Source organism: Rhinolophus sinicus, chromosome 15, assembly GCF_057876585.1.
Source record: "Rhinolophus sinicus isolate RSI-liver-muscle chromosome 15, RSI-T2T, whole genome shotgun sequence".
Lineage (NCBI taxonomy): Eukaryota > Metazoa > Chordata > Mammalia > Chiroptera > Rhinolophidae > Rhinolophus > Rhinolophus sinicus.
Window position 1 is genome coordinate 87,752,511 of NC_142515.1, and position 20,617 is coordinate 87,773,127.

Here is a 20,617-nt window from a genome sequence, read left to right on the forward strand (position 1 = left end):
GTCAGATGACTCAAATATTTTGCTGCTCTGTACATGTCCAAGAATGACCCAGAAAGAACAGCGCATATTGATTTGGGGATTACAAATAAATTTTATTGAGTCTGTGAATTTGTAAATACAGAATAAGTAAGTAATGAAGACCAACTGTACCTGGCTTTTAATGCTGTTTTAGGGCTCACTTGTGTGATACTAGGTTAACGGCATAAGTTCAGTATTCTTATCTAGAAGATTTAGATGGTAAATTAGAACACCTCTAAATTCCTTGTCACTTCTGAATTTCTTAGAATCCAGGAACGCTAGTCAAAATTCGGCTCTATCACATATCAGATCCTCCATAGTCTAAACCTTTTTGACCTATCCAGGCTTGTGTCCTTTGTATGGAAACTTTCATACCTTTGATAAAGAAAGGCTATATCCATTTCCACCCACCAATCATCATGCGCTCACACACATTCAAGGATAATCCACCCATTCATTTATTCCTCCCATTATCAAACATTAATCATGCATCTAGTAGTGCTGGGGATTCAGCACTGGGGATCAACAAGACAGGTAAGAGCCCCACAGTTTGATGACTGTACCTAGTGAGACAAGCAGACAATTATCATGTAAACAAAGAGATCCCATAACATAAATTCCAATAGATGTAAGTGCAATGAACTAAAATAAAACAGAATAATGATTTACAGGCAATTGTAGGTAAGAAAATATTTTATAGAATTCCAGGCAACGACTTTCTAAGGAGGCGCTGCGTTAGCACAGATCCCAATGAAGAGAGGGGAAAAAAGCAAAGATCTAGAGGATCATCAATGGCACATGCTGTGATGTGGGAGTAAACTTGGCATTTTTGAGGAAGAGAAAGACCAGATGAACTGGCACAGAGAGAAGGAGCAGGAGCTTTGGACCAAATCGTGGGTAGCACTGACACTTGACAATTGAATCTGGGTTTGATGGAAACCTCTGAAACAAGCAGAGTAGTGTTATAATCTAATTTACTTTTAAAAGTATCTTTCTGGCTGTTTTGTGGAGATCAGGACACGCAGGGTAAGAGTAGAGATGTGAGGCTCTCACCAAGTTCCCAGAGAAGGGTCAGTGGTGGGAATTGAGTGATGGCCAGAAAGTAAGTATAAAGTGACCATATATGGGACATATTTTTCCATAAAAATAAATGGAATATGCTGATGGATTCACCTCAGGATTTAAGAGAACATGTGGAACTAGGGATATTCCTTGAGTAAATAGCGCCATATTGAAATAGTAAATACTGAAATAGGGAACACTGAAGAAGAGTGAGTTAGTAAGTAGAACAAGACAAAGGTTTGGTTTTAGTCATTTAAAGATAAGAGTTCTATTAGACATTCAAATATATCCAGTATATAAACGAAGGAGGAAAAACCATAAGAAAATAAAGCAAAATGAAGAACAGGAAACTAGAGATAATGAATAAAATGTACTGTGAGCCAAACTATGACATGATTTTTCCCCATCCCAAAGCTTAGCAATAATTTATTCATTCACTCAATCAACAAGTATTTATTAAGTGACTATTCTATGTTAGGCATGGTTCTAAGTGCCTGAGATGTAAATCTATCCTATTTGTCCTTTGTACTATACTATTTTTGAAGAATATCACTGTTTCTATATTGATATATCAAAAAAGAATACAAAACATCAGAGCCAGCAATTTCTGCATCTCAGAAATTACATCTCAGTTTTCAGATGCATGGAATGACTGCATTCTCTCACACCACTTCTGTCATAGGAGAATTCCACTGAAACATTGAATTATATCTTGAAAGACAGTTCATCACTTAATTTTTGCAATATCATAACAAACAAGTACTAAGGTCATTAGAGAGATAATTTTTCAATGAAACAGTTGTTTTGGTCTAAATAGCAGATGAATCCTACTCAACTTTTGTTTACTGTTAAGAATAAAGTGGTCTGTTTGAATACTGTTCATAATTTTATCGATCCATTAAAATACCAAAGTCAAATACGAATCAAATAAAATCAAGGTTTCCAAAAAATGCAAAATGGTCAGGGCATAAACATCATGATTACTCAGAAAAGGTAATTTTTTTCATGATAATAAAAACTAAGTCTTGGAAATTAAACGGTACACACAAAGTGGTAGACACAAGTACCAAAAAATGTATTACACATCTTGCAGTTGGGGGTATAAGCTCGCCTGGGCTTATGTGTAACTAATGACTGGGTCCCACTGGTGCTATTGCTGTGGGGACAGAGACAGCCCCAAGTCACTGCACTCAGTGGCAAGTACACCCTGGCAGTGGATGGGGTTCTCTGCTGCCTTCCGATTACTTGGACAGTGAATCAGCCTTCTAATCAGTGAAGAGATAATCTCCAGTGATGGCATCTAGATCGGTAACCCCTGCCTGGACCTCAGCATTCTTTCCCACCTCACTTGGGCTCTCAATTTCTAGACTGATTCTTTGATTTAAATGTACTCTGGCATTCCTGACAAATTCCTCCATCTCTTAGCTTCTAATCTCTAACTCAGTTCCCCTCTACCCCACAAAAATGACTCATTAGCCAGATCGGCAATTTTGGACACAGACTTTGCTCCAAAATTCTGTCTGTTCTTTGGTTATTCTGCCCTCATTGAATAAGTCAATGTGGGTGCTGATCTCCTCCCCGATAAATATTTTTGATGAACTCGAGAGCTCCTAACTCCCTATTTCTGATATAAACAATGTTCTGTGTAATGATAAGAGTGAATTCCCCCACCCCCACTCCCACAACAACAAAAAAGATGGGTCTACCTTTTAACCTCTTAGAAGATAAATAAAAGTTCTATTATTTAATGGACCCTTCAAGCAGTCTTGTGAAACAAGTTCTGCACATTTGTCAAAAGAAACTATTGTCAGTACTTCAAACATTCTAATTCAAATAGCACAGATAATGTAAACTCACTTTAATCTTCTTAAAAATGTCTGCAACAAGAGGAAAGGAGAAAAAAAATAAAAAAAAAACAAAACACTTTTTCTCTTGATGTTACATTTTATAGGCAATTCTTTGCTTCTTGGCCTGATTAAAGAAGCTGATTCTCTGGTTCTCTGCTGATTTAATGAGGATCCCATTAAATGCCACTGTCATTTATGGAGCATACACTCCGTGAAGGTTGCCTAAAAGACTTTACCTCAAAGGCCTGAAAGGTCAATCCTACATAGTAGTCTTCTGACACTGTTATTTTCCACACACATTCTTTCATCGGTCTGTAGTCATCAGGATAATTAGGGGACTGAATCTGTCCTTCATTTTTACGTATCTCACCTCCACAGATAGCTAAGGAAAGCAAAAATAGATAAATAAACCTAGACATGCCATTCCATTTTCTTCTACGATAACATTTGAGTTCAGTGCCTATAGCTGAATCCATATAAACCAGGTTATAAAAATCCAAGTTGGCCAGTTGTATGTTGTAAATATTTGTAAAAACAAACAAGCAAACAAACAAACAAAAAGAAACCTAGCCTCTTACCTACAAATATTAGATGATAGTCAGCACAGCAATATATGATTTTTTAATCACTGTTCAGTCACATTTTACAAAAAAAAAAAAAAAAAAATACGTTTAAAAAAATAAAATGTAACAACCATCTGAGATTTTGTAAATTTAGTCTATGTGAGTTTGTTCCGGGATTCCCTGAGCTACTTCTTACGGTTTGGGGACCTCAGGTGACATAGCTGAACGGGAGAGAAGCTCCACAGAGCTGAGCCTCTGGCAGTAGGCTAGCGTCATGTGCTCAACAGCTGTGGCTCCATCCAAATAATCCTTTTCACTGCCATACAGCTAATCTTTGAAACAAAATGCTTCCGTTTACTGAAAAGTTTAAGGGAAACAGAAACTTTCTGTCTTCTACATTTCCTAAACTCCTAGGCTAGCAGAGGCAGAAGCAAGAAGGGTCTCCTCCACCCACAACCCGAAGGGAGCTCTTTTCAGAGCCACAAAGTACAATGCTGATTTATTGTTTTAGAGAAGCACAGAACAAAGTGCCTAGTAAATCCTTCCTTCAATGCTGACCCTCTCATTTAGACAAAGCATGCTCCAGAAATGTCCACAATCTGTGCTGTTTCCTATAACAGAGCATTTCAGCAGCACAGGCACCAAATAGACACAAATTCAGTACAAAGGAAAATGATCATTTCTTCATAATATTTTAATACTTTCATGAAAGAAAAATTGAAGTTTAAGAACTCTTGTGCCATTTTTACCCCACACATCCCTGAATATATTTGTATGTTTCTATATCACCAGTACTAGAAAACAGGTTGTTCTTGAAATGTAAATTTACCGAGTATTTTTATTAAAATCATCCTTTTGAATACAGGTTTAGAAAACTTCATAATTAAACTACAGTAATTATGCAATATCATTCTAATGAATTTGGGAGGTTTTTTTTTTTGTGTGTGTGTGTTTTTCTCTCAGTTTTCTGAGAGGAAGGATATTACTTTTAAAAGAGTTAAGAGGAAGTAATCTCTAAAACAATGTGACTCACCTTCATAGAGAGCTGCAAAGCCTTTTCCTACCCAATTACTGCTGCTGCGAAACTCTATCCACATTCTGCTGTCTGTAGAGGTAAGAACTTCAGGCAATTTGTCCCCACAGAATCTACCTAAAAGAAATAAAAGAATAAAGAAAGACTCCTAAATATGACTCTATGTTCTGATTGCTTTCCATGTTAGCTACAAGTCATATATATATATCTCCTGATTTGATTCCTATCTCTACCCTTAATAACTATGCCTTAATATTTACTTAAAAAGGTGGATAAATAAAACAACCCCTTCATATCTATTTATAAAATACTAGAACATAAAATCCTCAGATTCACCAACCGACGTCAGTGTCACTATCTGTAGAATGAAGAAACAGATAGCTCACAGGACATATTTGTAACAGGTCACATGACACATTAAGGTGGGGAATGGATTTCTATGAAGAACAGAAAAGTACCAGTGATCCCGAGAAACCCATTCAAATTGTCAGCCTGATCATTAGAGGGTTAAGGATGCATCTCAGCTCAAAGCAGAATTCTTTGTCTAGCCAGGTTCACTGATGACCCGTCGGGGAAACCCCCATGTTGCTCCAAGGATCTTATGTTATTGCATACATTCCATCTCCTCTATAAAGCTATAATCTGTGGTGAAGTATGCAGAATAGCAAACAGTATCAGAAGACTTGAAAATCAGGTCTGAGCTTTACCTAATTGTGTATCCATAGGCAAGTATAATACCAAATGAATATAATAATTCCTGTCAGTCGTCCTTTTTTCCCCCAACCTTCCACAAACATTTATTGCTAACTGTGTGTCTGCCACCAAGTTCTATACTTCCCTACAATGACAAAAATGGTTATATATAACAACGCACATGAAATGATTCTACAAACAATAATATATTGTCATCCATTTTTTGTGTTCCCCTGGCAATGATGTTATACATAGTTTTAGGATATGAAAAATGACAATATGTACAACAAAATCATACTAACAGCTAACAGGTGAAGAATGGTCTTCCTAACGGGCAATGGAAGAGAGAGCAGTGTTTCTTAAACTGTAATGTGCATGTTAATTGCCAGGGAGTCTGTTAAAATCAGACAGTCTCTATTTCAGAAGGGATGGAATAGGTCCTGATTTTCTACATTTTTAACTGCATTCCAAGTGGTTCTGATGTTGCTAGTCGGATGGCTATACTTTGAGGAGCAAGGTTTTGGAGGAAACAGTGGGGAAAGCTTTCCATGTGACAATGGTGATCAGACTCAGGCAATCTGGAGGATCCTCGCATACACAGCATGTAACGGTTAATGGAGCTCTAAAGGAATTGTTCTCCAATATTCGCCTTTAGATTTGATTCTTCAATATGAGTGTAATGAAATGGATTCTTTGGAGCACACATACATATATCACAAATTGCTTTATCTAAGGCTAAGAAACTAAATATTCAAAACCATGTTTTCCTCAACCCGACTTATCAAATTAGTTCACATCTTTATTTTTCTTTACTTTTCAACATTTTGACAGGTCTCTTGCACTTACTAAGGCTGCTGTCACTTTTAATACAACAGTGTCCATTCAGCAGGTTTTGGATGGTAAGAAAAAAGATCTATAAGGTGCGTGAACACAATTGAGCAAAGCTACTTTTAAGAATAAAGGAAAAGTCACAATCTTGACATGCTCACAGCAGCTCTCACCTTTAAGTAAAACAGAAGACAGCAGCAAAGAACTTCATGCAAGTTAGCAGTGTGATCTGTGGTTAAACACTGGCAGCAGACTTTCCTGAGCACCAAACCTGAGCTACGATTGCTGATGCAAACTACAAATGTCTCTTCTGAGCCACACACAAAAAAAAACTCCCAGAGAAGCAAAACGGTGACGTCTACAGTAGGAGGTAATATGCTCGGCATAGCAAGCCAACTACCAAATATCACGTATCTAACAGCTTACATTCTACTGTCATAGCAAACAAAACAATACACACACACTCCTCTCTCTCTCTCTCTCTCTCTCTCTCTCTCTCTCTCTCTCTCTCTCTCACACACACACACACACACACACACAAACACACACACATTTTATCTGGCTTTCTCATTAAACTATGATTTTTAAATTAAAAACACAGAAACTTTGTGATGAGTAGACACCATAAGCATAATACCTGTGCAAGCTATTCTAAAATCATTATGTTCAGATCCGAGTACTACCTCATAATTTAAGCGAGTTTAAATCAATCAATCTATTTACCTCTCTGTCTGTGAGTGTTTTTGCTGTGTTTCAAAAAAGTATAATAAAAATTAAAATGTTGGTCACAAACAATTTTTACTCTAAGATGACTCTTGAAAGAATTGATTCTTTCAACAGGCAGACTATATGAATAGCCACATAGGACGCAAATAATCTCTTACCAAGGAGAGCAGATTTCCTCCAGTACCCATCTCTTACTTCAATGTAGTCATACCAGCACAAACTACTTTTGTATAAGTCCATCGTGGTGAAATTTAAAACAATCTGCAAAATGGAGCAAAACAATGCACAGAATAAACATGATTGTAACTGCACATGATGATTTGATTTCTGGAGGTTAGGAAGCCAAAACTACTGTGAGAACAGATGGATAGATAATTCTTTTCCCCCCTACATTAGTACTCCCCTAATACTTTCTTAACAAACACCTCAAAAAAACCCTCATTCTTATTTTAATGTTTAATAACACAGAGGCACAAAGTAAACATTTTACCCACTAAATCAGATTCTGTCAAGTTAATTTGATCAATTGTGAAACAAAAATAAGCCTTTATTCAAATAGTTTGTTTTGAGCTTTCTAAGATAAATATGACTTAAACCATTAAAAATTCTGATTTTGCCCTGAATACCTTCTTTTTAATAATTTATTTCAAAGATGATCAAACATATATAATTATGTTAAAAATAACCATCATGTGCCATATTCCAAGAACATAATATTAGCATTGTGTAGGTTGAAATGTTTTAAATACAGCTCTAGAATTTGAATTTGTCCATGTAACTATAATCAAAGGCAGATGTCACTATGCTTCTCTAGATCCAAGAATACATATTCAAAGACCTTTCAAGTTAGATCTTGCACATGACCCTTTATTCTATATTTTGTTTTAAAATGATACTGCTTTTTGTGAAGTTAATTCAAGAGCAACTCTTGGAGAGACAATTTTCTTACTGCTTTTTAAAAAGACTTTACTTTTCAAATAATTAACTGTTTTTTACTTGATTACACCAAATTAGAACCAAACTACCATGAGAAATTCACCTATCTGATGGAGAAAAATTCATGTGGAAAATATTTTTATATTCAAAAACTCATTCTAACTCTATTCTGCTTAAAATAGCTAAGACAATTAAAGTGCATAGTGAACCTGTTCTTTAATCTAGAAACTGAAATGGACTTGAGCCAAAATCAACGAATCATGAGTACTTGAAATGTTTCTAATATAAAACTGTAGTTTATAACACTATTTAAAGAATCTTTAGTGATACTATAAAAATCTAGATGTAAAAGAACTCTCAATAAATGACTAAAAATTTAAAAAAAGAAAAAGAAAAAATACATCAATTAATCCTGAATCCATATTCCCAAAAGCACTACCATTTTTGCATTAGAAAACATAAACCTCTCACTTTCTTGAGTACAATCTTTAACACAATGTTAACTACTAATTATTGCAAATCAATCCTTAATTAGCTTACTTCTTCCCAGAATGGAGACATAGCACAACAATAAATATTTCTCATGGCATCTTATCTCAGCATCACAGATTATTGATGAAATTGTATACCAAAGTTGGTTACAATTGCACATGTAAATAATCATTTCACAGAGTGAGGAACTAAGAATTTATCTAATTATAATGAAAGCCAATCATGTCTTATAATGATATTAGCATTTCACCATTAAATTCAATGTATTTCAGTTTCCTTAAACATACTTTCTATATTACAAAGATGAAGTCTACCAAGGATGTGAAGATACACACTGTTTTTTGTTTCCTTTTTTTCTCTTTAAATGTAATACAGTAGGTATGCCATAATTTGGTTTTAATAAAATAGTTCATTTACTTTTGTCTACCTTATTTATAGTTTTTCTTTTGGTTTTCTTCTCATTCACCTAATTTTGTCATTCCAAATATTCTCAAAATTGTTAACAAAAATGTCCAAAACATCCAAGGACAGAGGTCTTATCATTTTTTTCTTTATTTTTCAATAATCCTCAACACTTCCTTATCAAAATGCACGATTTCTAAACTATTTTTTTTGAAGATCCCAATATGTGTTCTCTTCCATCTCTGAATACCAATGCAGCATAGGTTATTCTTATGACATAACTGGGAAATAAATTCTGGTTTTTCCTTTGACTTTGTATTTACTTTAAGTCTGCTACAAATGGGAAATATTACCACTGCCTGATACTAAGTTTCATTCACATTTGTACTCTCCCTATAGCACCCACCAGGGTTTCAACTCTGTATAATCATACAATAATTTATTTATTACAGCAGAGATGGCCTAACTAGAATACAGACACAAACAGTAGACCCCAAGACTCATTTTGTGGCTTCCCTCTTGGATTTAAAGGGGGGTTTTATAATGGTGTGCAAATAGTTTCAATTTCCTCCTCCATGAGGAAGAAAATCAGCTAAATTGGAAGTATGTATATAATCAAATTTTATTCAAAATTAAAACAATGTGTTTGGATCACTAACAAAGAGTTAATATTTGAAGGTTGGAATACACATGCATGCATGTGCATATTCACACACACACACACACACACACACATTTGGAAGGGGAATAACTCTAAACAGAAAAGTTTCCTATCTTGTTTTTAATCTTCTGTTTTAAACGCCATGTACCGTGGAGGAACACAACTGGCTTACTATAATAGAAAACAGAGTCTTTTAGAAGCAGAAAATGTAATAAAGATAGGTTTTCTAAAATCAAATCTTAGGGCTGTGATGTAGACTTAAAATGTTGGCCTTTGACTAAGATTGCCAGCAGAATCCATACTTGAATTACAAATCATAAGCCCTTGGAAAATAAATGGTTGTTTTATATCATGCTAATTTGTGTAACTATGTTGTATCTTTTTTCAAAGATCGGCAAAATAAAAACTACCTAGCACAATTACATAACTCTTTATTTATTATGATAAGTATTATCACTTATCAATTTTAAATGAGCCTTAGCTCATTTATGGAGGAAGATACAAGCAATAATTGTAAGATTTCCTGTGATCAGTTAGGAGTCTTAGTTGTTATTCTGCCAAGTCAAAGTGATACAATTTTGCTTATTTGTATCATTAAATAAGCAAAATTGTATCACTTTGACTTGGCAGAATAACAATTTGCTTATTAAAGGCTTTGCTTTAATGCTACAGAGTGAAGAATCTTGGATAAAGACAGATCAACAGTCTAAGTGCCGGCTGTATTCAAGTCTCCACAGAAAGATGTAATCAATGAACTTTTGTCAGCACATGAAGACATTATTGACCACCTAAACTAATTCCATGAGCACCACATAGATCAACTGGAATAACATTTATACCTTCTAGTACTGAGGATGGGGAAGATGTTACAAATCTTGTCAATTAGACTGATATTATTAAATGACTCCTTACAAAAAGATATTAGAATAAAAAATAGTAAATTAAATAGGTTTCTGGGCTCTAGCCAGAAGCTTGGACAAGCCTAATAAACTCTCTGGGGACACTACAGTTTTCTTCTCAGAAATAAGACTGGGGCAAAAAGAACAGGGATCAGTAAACTATACATCATGGGCAAAATTCAGCCTGCAGCCAGTTTTTATAAGGTTCTGGTGGAACATTCCTTTACATATTGTCTAGGACTGCTTTTGAGAAACAATGGTAGAATTGAGTATTTGAAACAGACTGTATAGCCTGCAAAGCTAAAAATATTTACTGTATATCCCTTCCAGAAAATGTTCCCAATTCCTGGAATAATCGATCCCTAAAGCTTTGTTCAGCTCTGAATTGTACCATGCTAAAGGCAAACGTTTCCATCTTTTCCTACAACTAGAAGCTGTTTGTGACTGGGAGTCAGAAAGGTTGGGTTAACAGTTCTAGCACCTCAGTTTGTTAGTTTGCTTAAACTTTCTGAATTTGAATGAATTTTCTTACTGTGAAATAGAGGTCATCATATTAGGCTGATCTCAGCAGAATTAAACTGGAAGGATTTAATTGGACAATGTATGAAAAACAGTAAGATAATCTGAAAACACTGTTAAAATTCTCATATAGTACTATTTTCGTGGTACATATTCAGGCATCCCTCACAATATCAATGTTGAAAACAATTATGAAATAAATGAAAGTATTCATCCAATTTACTTAAACCAACTATGTTAGGAAACAAAAATATTGGCTTAATGTTAAAGTTTCACAGGAAAATCAACATGTCAAAATAAAGTTATCTTACTTAAAAATCTAAAGATGAATGGACGGAACCTGTTGCCTTAGTTCAAGCCCCTGCCTTCCAACAGGCTAGCTGTGTGTCTCAGGTAGTCTCCTAATTTTGTCAGGGATTAATTCTATGACAGGTGAAAAGCAGGAGTTGGGTTATGCTAAGAAAACAATTTTCTTCTTAAACTTATGTGGTAATATCTGGATTTTGAAATTTTGATTTGTCATTGCCAATGACTCACAGGAACATTTTTTATACCTCCCTTTCCTTAATCCCCACGTGTCCACCCCTATCTAATCAATTGCCAACTTCTGTAGATGATAGTCTGCAATGCCCCTAAAAATGCTCTCCTCCTTTTTTCACTGTCAATACTCTTCATGCTTTTCTGAATTAACTACCATAGCTCCAACAAGACCTGAGCTCTCTCATCTCTGCAAATCCATGACAAGTTGGATCTTGCTTTCTTCAATTATTTTTCAGAGCTTGCCTATTATCTTACTAAACCTTGCATGTGTGTAAGGTTCTTGATAGCAAAGATTTCTTTCACTCACCAGAAGACACATTTTAATGGAATCAAAGATTTATCTATATAGTTATTGCTAAATTTAAGCAGTGCCCTTGGCAACATACACATTATATTGTTAATTGACCCCATATATGTAAATCATTGTATAAGTGATTAACAAGAATTTTTTTGCAAAATGAAAGTAGTCAAATGGTAGTTTTTAAATGGGTCATACAGGAAAAAACAAAAAATAATAACTATACTCAAGACATAAGCAGTCTACCCTTGCTAAAGATCGATCAGTTCAGAGGAATGGAAGAACCGATACTGCAGGCTTTTATCAGCTCAACATGGCTACATTTTCAGTACCTGCTGGACTGTTACCAGCAGGTACTGTATATACAACATCAAGAACAGCCTTAGACTGGACAGGCATCTATCTTTACCTTGGCAGGCTCAGTCCTACAAAAACATATATGTGCACTGACAATCTCATATTTTTTTTGTTGTGGCAAAATATATGTAACATAAAATTTACCATTTTAACCATCGAAAGTGCACAGTTCTGTAGCATTAAGTACATTCACATTATTACGCAACAATATTATTTTTAATTATATTTTTCCTCCATAAAATAATATATGCTCAATGTAGAAAAATAAAATAAAAGAGAAAGAAAAAAAATGAAACCTATATAGTATTAACCCACCAGGGAGAAAAAAGCATCGTTTTGGTATATATTCTTCCATAATTTTGTCTGTAACGTAGTAGGTACTTTAAAAATTAGATCTTTTCATGCTTACGATTTTTTTTTTTTTTGTTTCAGGTGTACAGATCATGCTTAGGATTTTTAAATTCCCAATATTGAAAACATAGTCCTCTAGTTCCAGGAAACAGGAAACACACATCTTTTGAAGGGAAAAAAGTTTGCAACAAGGGTGCCATGATATTTTTAGATAATAATTCATTTGATTATCTTCAGAGAGATAAATTTAGTGGCATTTTATACCATGTTTTATTCCTTCTTAATGAGTGTGATTTAATAAATTATCAAAAACATTTCACTTTTACGTTGGTCATTTGGCATTTTTTTGTAAAATATTAGGTTGGTGCAAAAGTAATTGTGATTTAAAAGGTTAAAAATAATTGCAAAAACCACAATTATTTTTGCACCAACCTAATAGAATATTTAATCCTTTTTTTAAAAAAAATCAATCAATGTTTCTTTTGGTTTTCAAAATTAATTTTATTTTCAATTTTTCATTATTATAAATCACTATCTTTGCACATACTCAGATTGCTCTAGGATACATTTCTGGGTTAAAGTGCAAGCACATTTTTTCAAAACGTGTGTTATAGATTACCAAAGTCCTTCAGAGAGGTTATTTCAATTTTTGCTTCCAGGAGCTGTGTATCCTCACTATCATTTGAAATTATTCTATTCCTTTTTTTACAATTTAATAGGTGATATATAACACATCTCTGTTGGTTCAAATAACATTACTTTGATGAACAGTGAGAGTAAACAATATATATTGATTAAATATCTATTTGCACTGCTACTTCAATAAATACTCTGCTTACTTAGTCATTTCCTAATGTGGTATAAATATTTACTTATTAATTTATAGTAGCTCTTCATATATGCATACATGAAATAAGATAAACAATAAAAATGTGAACTGGAGTATTTTTAGGATGTTTTTATGGCTTCAGAAGAAGTAAAAAAGGTTAAATATGACTCCTCTAAGAAAGTAGGCTGGTAGAAAAAGGGTACCAAATAATATAACATACACTTAAAACTTTCAAACAAGTATAGAGGAAAAAAATGAAATGAGGAAAAATAAAAGTATAATTCAATAAGAAGGCAAAACATAAAACAAAAGAAAAAGTGGGAGATAATAAAATGCAAATAATAAGTAATAATGCCTCAGTAATCACAATAAAAGTAACTGCCATAGAGTTCTAGTTAAAGACAAAATTTGCCATCATGGATTAAATTAAAAAATTAAACCAAACTATCTGCTGTATAAAGGGACACACCTGAGACAAAAGATCACAGAATGATTGACTGTCTAAAGCAAAAGAGAGATATGCTAGGCCAAAATATTAATCAAAAGAAAGTAAACATGTTTTTAATATCAGGAAAAAATAGACTTATAACTTAAACCATGACTAGAGATAGAGATTCACTATATACTGATAATTTATCAGGAAAATGTAATATTCTAAGCATATAGGTATATAATATACAATAATATAGCATATGAAAAAGATAGTTAGAATTGAAAAATAACAAAAATACTATATGTCAAGCCAGTAAAATTCAGATAAAGTAGTTTTTAGAAGGAAATTTATAGCCTTAAGTATTTACAGTACAAAAGACAGTTGAAATTAACAAGCTGAACTTCCAACCAAAGAAGAAAGAGCAGAAGAAACCCAAATATTAATAGAAAGAAAATAATAAAAACACAAGAATAGCACAACCTCACACCAGTTAGAATGGCTATTATCAACAAGACAAGAAATAATAAGTATTGGAGAGGATGTTGAGAAAAAGGAACCCTCATGCAATGCTGATGGGAAATGTAAATTGGTACAGTCACTATGGGAAACAATGTGGAGGTTCCTCAAATAATTAAGAATAGAATTACCATATGACTCAGCAATGCCTCTTCGGGATAACTACCCAAAATTTTTGAAAACATTTATTTGCGAAGGTATATGTACTCTTATGTTCACTGCAGTGTTATTCATGGTAGCCAAGACATGGAAACAACCCAAATCCTTCAATGGATGATTGGATAAAGAAGATGTGGTACATATACACAATGGAATACTACTCAACCACAAGAAAAGGTGATATGCTGTCATTTGGGATAATATGGATGGATCCTGAGTTTATTATACTAAGTGAAATAAGACAGATGGAAAAGGACAAAAAAACATATGATTTCACTCATATCTGGGATGTAAAACAGAAAGCAGCAAGTGAACAAAATACAAACAAACAAAAAAAACTCATTGACACAGACAATGTACAGAGGTTACCAGAGGGGAAGGGAGACACGGAGAGGTTGGAGAGGGTAAAGGGAGTCAAGTATATAGTGACGGAAGGACACTAAACTTTGGGTGATAAACAAAAAGCAGTATACAGATGATGTATTATAGAACTGTATACTTAAAAGTTACATACTCATATTACCAATGTCACCTCAATAATTTTAACGAAAACACAAAAATGAAAAAAATGAGTTAATATTGTTCTGTGGCCACTTATAACAATAAAAATTATTTGCTCATCATCATACATGATATTAAGAAAAATAATAGGAAAGATGATAGTTTTGTTGATTTCTTCCTATTTGCAACATTTTGAAAAATACCGTTTTATTAGTAATCATCCATCCAATAAAACTGAGTTAATTATGAATACTAACGATATGGGTACTGCAATTGGAGAGGAGAAACATTTTTTTTTCAGATATTGTCTTGCTTTTATGAGCTGATTTAATTTGATTAATCTTGTTCCAAAACTTTTCATATTCTATATTTTCTTCTCAAAAATCATGTATAGTTTTAAACTTGCTCTGAAGCTTTATCATCTTTTATATTTTGTTCCCCTTTCTAAGAATTATTCTCATGATATAGTTTTCAGGGGCTTACTCAAAGAATCTAAACAGAAATTGATCAACACATATAATTACATTATAACATAGACTTATACTTCCTAAATTAAAAGTAACTATATAAAGAATTATGCATGCATTCATGTATTCCAAGTCAGCTGTAATTTTGATGTGTAAAATCTATTTGATAATACACAAGCGTTTCTTTCAGTTTTCACTGTGAGCATTGCAAGACCCTGCACAGCTCAATACCCAGGGTTCTCTTAACAACATTCAAGTATCAGGAATATCAAATTTTCTTTAACTGCAATTGCACTCCCACCAAAACTCAAAGTGTATCTGAGTCATTGCAGATGTATTAGCCACAGGCCAATGACAAAAATTATTTAATAACTGGTAGAAAATAAAGATTAATATCAATATAATCTTGGTCTGAGAAGACTTGTAAGGTTAGCACTCCAGACAGAATCCAGAAATTAATAGGTTCATTAATTTCATTTCTTAACAATTTTAAATTCTATACTCAAACTAAAAGAAGAATTTCATGTCTTCCTTTTAAATCCCTAAATGTTTAATTTCGTTTTCTTACCTTAATGTGCTATGACTTCCACCAAGCTGTTGAAAAAGAAGTGGTGTGGTGGACGTACTTGGATTTTTTACCTATGTCAAAAGAAATACTTGGAGAAATTCCACAATAATAATGGTATTTACAATAATCTTTGTTGATTGTCTTTACAAGATTAAGAAAGTATTCTTCTATTTCTAGCTTGTTCAGGGTTTGTCGTTAAATCATTAATGGATTTTTTTCTTGATTTAATTGAGATACTAATTTAATGGTGTTTGTATATATGTATATATACACATACACATACATATAAACATATATGTATATACAAATACATATAAATATTATATAATACATGTGTACACATACACGTGCATATATATTTACATCTGCATTTGGACATGAATAAATAATATAGTTACATATATATTATATATATATATATATATATATATATATATATATATATATATATATATATATACATTTGGTTGGGTAATTAGGGGAGATTTTACATCCATATTCAAGTGTTATTTTTGGTTAAAATTTTCTTTCTTATACTATTGTTGTCAGGATGGCTATCAGTGTTTTGCTAGCCATATAAATAGGAGAGAGTGTGTCTTTCTTTTATTCTCTGGAAGAGTTTATATAGCACTATATTTACTTCTTATTTGGATTTTGTTTAGAACTCACTGATTAAGCCTTCGGAGTCTAAAATTTTATTGTTGAAAAACATGTGACTAATAATTCAATTAAATAGGAACCCAATTTCTTCAGTGGTATAGGCGTATTCAAGCTTTATATTTCTTCTTAAGAATTTAGCAAGTAATACTTTGTAGTAATTTGTACATTTCATCTACCATTTTAAAGCTATTGATATAATGCTCAAAATATTCTTTTATTCTTATTTTGATATCTAAAGCATCTATGGATATAATAATCTTTTTTATTCTAAACATTATATAATTGTGCTTTCTCTGTTATTCTTTTTATTTTATAATCCCTTTCATTCATTTCCTTGTTTTTCAAAGTTGTTTCAAAGTACCAACTTTGTTCATATTTTGTACCATGCTATTTTCACGGTATTAATTTTATTCTTTCTTTTTTCCTCTTTATGTACCTTTTCATTTATTTTACTGCTCTTTTTCTAGCCTCTTTATATGGCTGTCTACCTCATTAGTCTTGGGGGTTTCTTATTATCCAATGTAAGCATGTGAGTCTTTGAATTTTCTTCTAAATACTGTCCTAGTTGCATCTTATAGGTTTGGTATTCAGTATTTCTGTTACAGTTGAAAATAATTTCTAAGTTTCATTATAATTTCTTCTTGCCTGAATTGGATATTTAATGTATCTTTCTTATTAAAATGTATAGGATTTTTCTAAATATCTTTCTGATACTGACTTTTAACTTAATTTTATTGTGTCTGAAAATATAATTTCTATTATTACAACTCTTTTAGAGCATTCACAAATTTAAAAAAAAATTATCTTTCAAAAAATTCCTGGAGTTTGAGCAATTGCCACTGTAAATTTTCTGAGCTATTTAGTCTCCTATTTGCTGAATCAAACAAAAATAAAAATAAAGTAAATTATATTTGAAAGATGAACCGCTGTACTTATATGATACTAAAAGAGCGTTCTTGACGTTATGAACTACCTTCTCCCCTGGGGTCACAGACACTCTCCAGATGCAGTGTGTATAAGAAGGGTAGCCATTTGGAAATCCTGGAGAGGAAAGGTTGCCATTGGATTCTTGTAAGGTTTCTCCACATGCTGAAATAAAACAAAAAACAAAAAACAAAAGACATATATTTGATTTTTTAAAAGATGACAGCTATGTTTCCTGAAAAATATAAAATCATTCTTTAATTTTTAATGAAAGGTGTGGGCCTCATAATTAAAACCTTGAGTCTTTTGGTGTTAGACAAGAGTATATATTTGTATTTTATAAAAAAACTTTTCCTTTTAAGTAATTTCTTTTTAGGTCTCTCTTACCAGAATTTCAGTATACTTAATGGGATCCCTAGGGCTAACCATATAACAAGATTGTAGACAAATAATCTGGCATGCATTAAGTTATTCCTCATAGACACCTTTGCCATTCATTCCCAAGGAGCCAGTAGCAAACTTGGAAGTGACCCATATTCCAATTCAGGCCAGTGGATACCTTGTTGATATGGCTCTGGGACCACACGAAACATTCGATTAATATATTAATGTAAATTGAGGCTAAGTTCAATAGTGAATTCCATATCAACATCTTAAAAAAGAAATCTTAACTAATAACTAATAAATAGTCAAAAGCAGTACTAAAATGTCATACACAATGAAAAATTTTCTCAAAATAACTCCCCCCAAAATTGAAAGATTAAAAACAGCACGGAAGACTCCATTTTTCCAACAGGATATAGACATTTATTTACTCTCTCTGTTCTGTTGATCCTAAGTAGAAATTGCTGGAAAAGCAATTATATTTTTCTCTTACTAAGCCTGTCTAATCTCTTGGAAGTAATTACCAGTCATCTGAAATAGCAAATGATCAGCTTCACAGCCTTAAGATCTGTGGGATTAATATCTCTAAGGATATTTCAATGAAGGCAAAGGCAGAGTGTAACTAGCTCATTGGTTCAGCCAAGGTTAGAGTCATAACCATTATATGATGGGTTTGCCTGCTGATTTTGAAGACATGGTATGTGCCACATGAACCTAAAATGATTTAGGTATCCTTAATTCAAAATAAGTTCCTCTGAGTAATATTCCATTGTATATATGAAATACATACAGTGCCAGAAGATGGGGGTTTGGGGTACTGGGTGAAAATAGTGAAAGGATTAGGAAATACAAATTGTTAGTTACAAAATAGTCATGGGGATGTAAAGTACAGCATAGAGAATATAGTCAATAATGTTGCAACATCTATAGTGCCAGGTGGGTTCTAGACCAATCAGGGAGAATCACTGCATATATTATATAAATGTCTAACCACTGTGCTGTACACCTGACACTAATGTAAAGTAATATTGAATGTCAACTGAAAAAAATAATTTTTTAAAAAGAATAATTCCTCACCTGAAGGCAGTCAGCTTTAAACCTTTACTCAACTATTTGAAAGAACAGTTCCTTCCTTCTGAAGGAGACTGAAATCAAAACTGAGATATTACCATATTATAGAGCCAAAGCTAACAGCAGGTGAACTCTCATCTCATCAAATCCTCAATAAATTATAAATGGTTCTGCATATCTTGAGTTAAATAAAGAAAAGATGATGACTTTGAGAATACAAAATAGAGCTGTAAAAACAGTCTGATACAACATAAATATTTAGAAACACAGGTATTATGTTTGCATAACAAAATAAATTTAAAGTATGAATAAGCAATGCTTATTCTGATGAATAGGCAGATAGTAGCAACCTCAGAGCAAAACGAAAATGCTCAAGGTCAAAAATACATAATTCAGCATTTGTCATGAATCATCTAAGAGCACTTGATAAATATAGCATTACAAGAACCTTTAGAAAACTAAACAATGTATCTCTAACTAAAATCAGTTTAGATGCTAGATGGTCATTTTGGACTTCAGTGTGTTTCAATGAAAGAACTATAATTCACCATAGTTTAAAAATAAATTCTGTAATGATTGAAAACTCCACTAGGTCACATAGAATGCTGGTGCTGTATTTCCCAGAGTGGAATTAAAACAATTAAATATATTTAATCTACATTAAACGTAAATAAACAATAATGTCTGATAAAAAGCAAAAGATTCTTTAAAGTGAAAAAAAAAAGAATTTTGCATATAATTCAAAAAATTAATAAAGCTATTATATAGAACCTGCTTACAATGCAAGAAGTACAAACTATAGTCGAGTTGTGCTATTTGTCTGTCCATTTCCTCAGTAAATGTGCTTGATTCAGGCTACCTAATTCCTACCACAGAAGATTTTCATCAATTTTTCCCAGCCATTTGTTGATTAATGCTCAGGTATAAAAAGCAATCTTTATTATTAAAAGAATTAAAGGAAAATTAGCAAGGAAAACGTGGCACTACCAAGTTAAAATGCGTAGTCTGTCCATTCACTCAGCAAGGTATATGGATGAGAACAGTGATGGTATTACTACTTATTAATTATGCTATGCAAGTAAGTCCCAAAAGCATCAACCTCAGTTCTCTCTTCTATAAAGTAGCTATCTTATTGATATGCACTTTATAAAGTTGTTTCACAGCCCTCAAATATTATGATGCCCTAAGTCCTCTTTTTAACCCTTAGATACCTCTTCTATAGATAAGGAGACTGTGGTTTTAATTGTTAGACTGTGTCCTTGAATTACAAAATGCAGTCACATTCAGGGGACAAAAAGGTATAAAGAAATATACAAAGGAAAAATTATTATCATCACTGTCCTAATCGAAATTATTCTAAAACAAAACACAATTCAGAAGTTAAACTTCTATCTTTCCAGGCAGATGACATGATCTTATATATATAAAACCATAAAGACCACACACACACACACACACACACACACACACACGAACTGTTAGAATTAATAAACAAATCCAGCAAAACTGGAGGATACAAATCAACAAACACAAATCAGTTGCATTTCCATACACTAATAGCAAATAATCTGAAAAGGAAATAAAGGAAACAGTCTCATTTATAACCGCACCAAAAGGAATAAAATATTTAAGAATAACTTAACCTATGAGGCAAAATAAGTGTATACCAAAAACTACGAAACATTGCTGAAAGAAATTAAAGATGACACAAAGCAATGGAAAGATATCCTGTGTTCATGAATTGGAACACTCAGTATTGCTAAAATTTTCATACTACCCAACATGGTCTACAGATTCAATACAATCACTATCAAAATCCCAATGGCATTTTTTGCAGAAATGGGAAAAAATAGTCCTAAATTTTATACAGAACCACAAAC

General features: G+C 32.9%; 1 protein-coding gene across 5 annotated transcripts in view; it reads right to left on the reverse strand.

Annotated features, from left to right (window-relative positions):
• Window positions 1-20,617, reverse strand: part of TLL1 (tolloid like 1) — a 169,657-nt gene that overhangs the window by 44,775 nt on the left and 104,265 nt on the right. For all 5 annotated transcript variants that reach the window (XM_088792448.1, XM_088792449.1, XM_088792451.1 and 2 more), the window contains 4 exons: window positions 17,332-17,447; window positions 6,929-7,031; window positions 4,524-4,640; window positions 3,164-3,309 (listed from right to left, as the gene is read on the reverse strand). In XM_088792448.1, coding sequence (XP_088648574.1) covers window positions 3,164-3,309; window positions 4,524-4,640; window positions 6,929-7,031; window positions 17,332-17,447 — 482 coding nt within the window. The remainder of the gene's footprint in view (window positions 1-3,163; window positions 3,310-4,523; window positions 4,641-6,928; window positions 7,032-17,331; window positions 17,448-20,617) is intronic.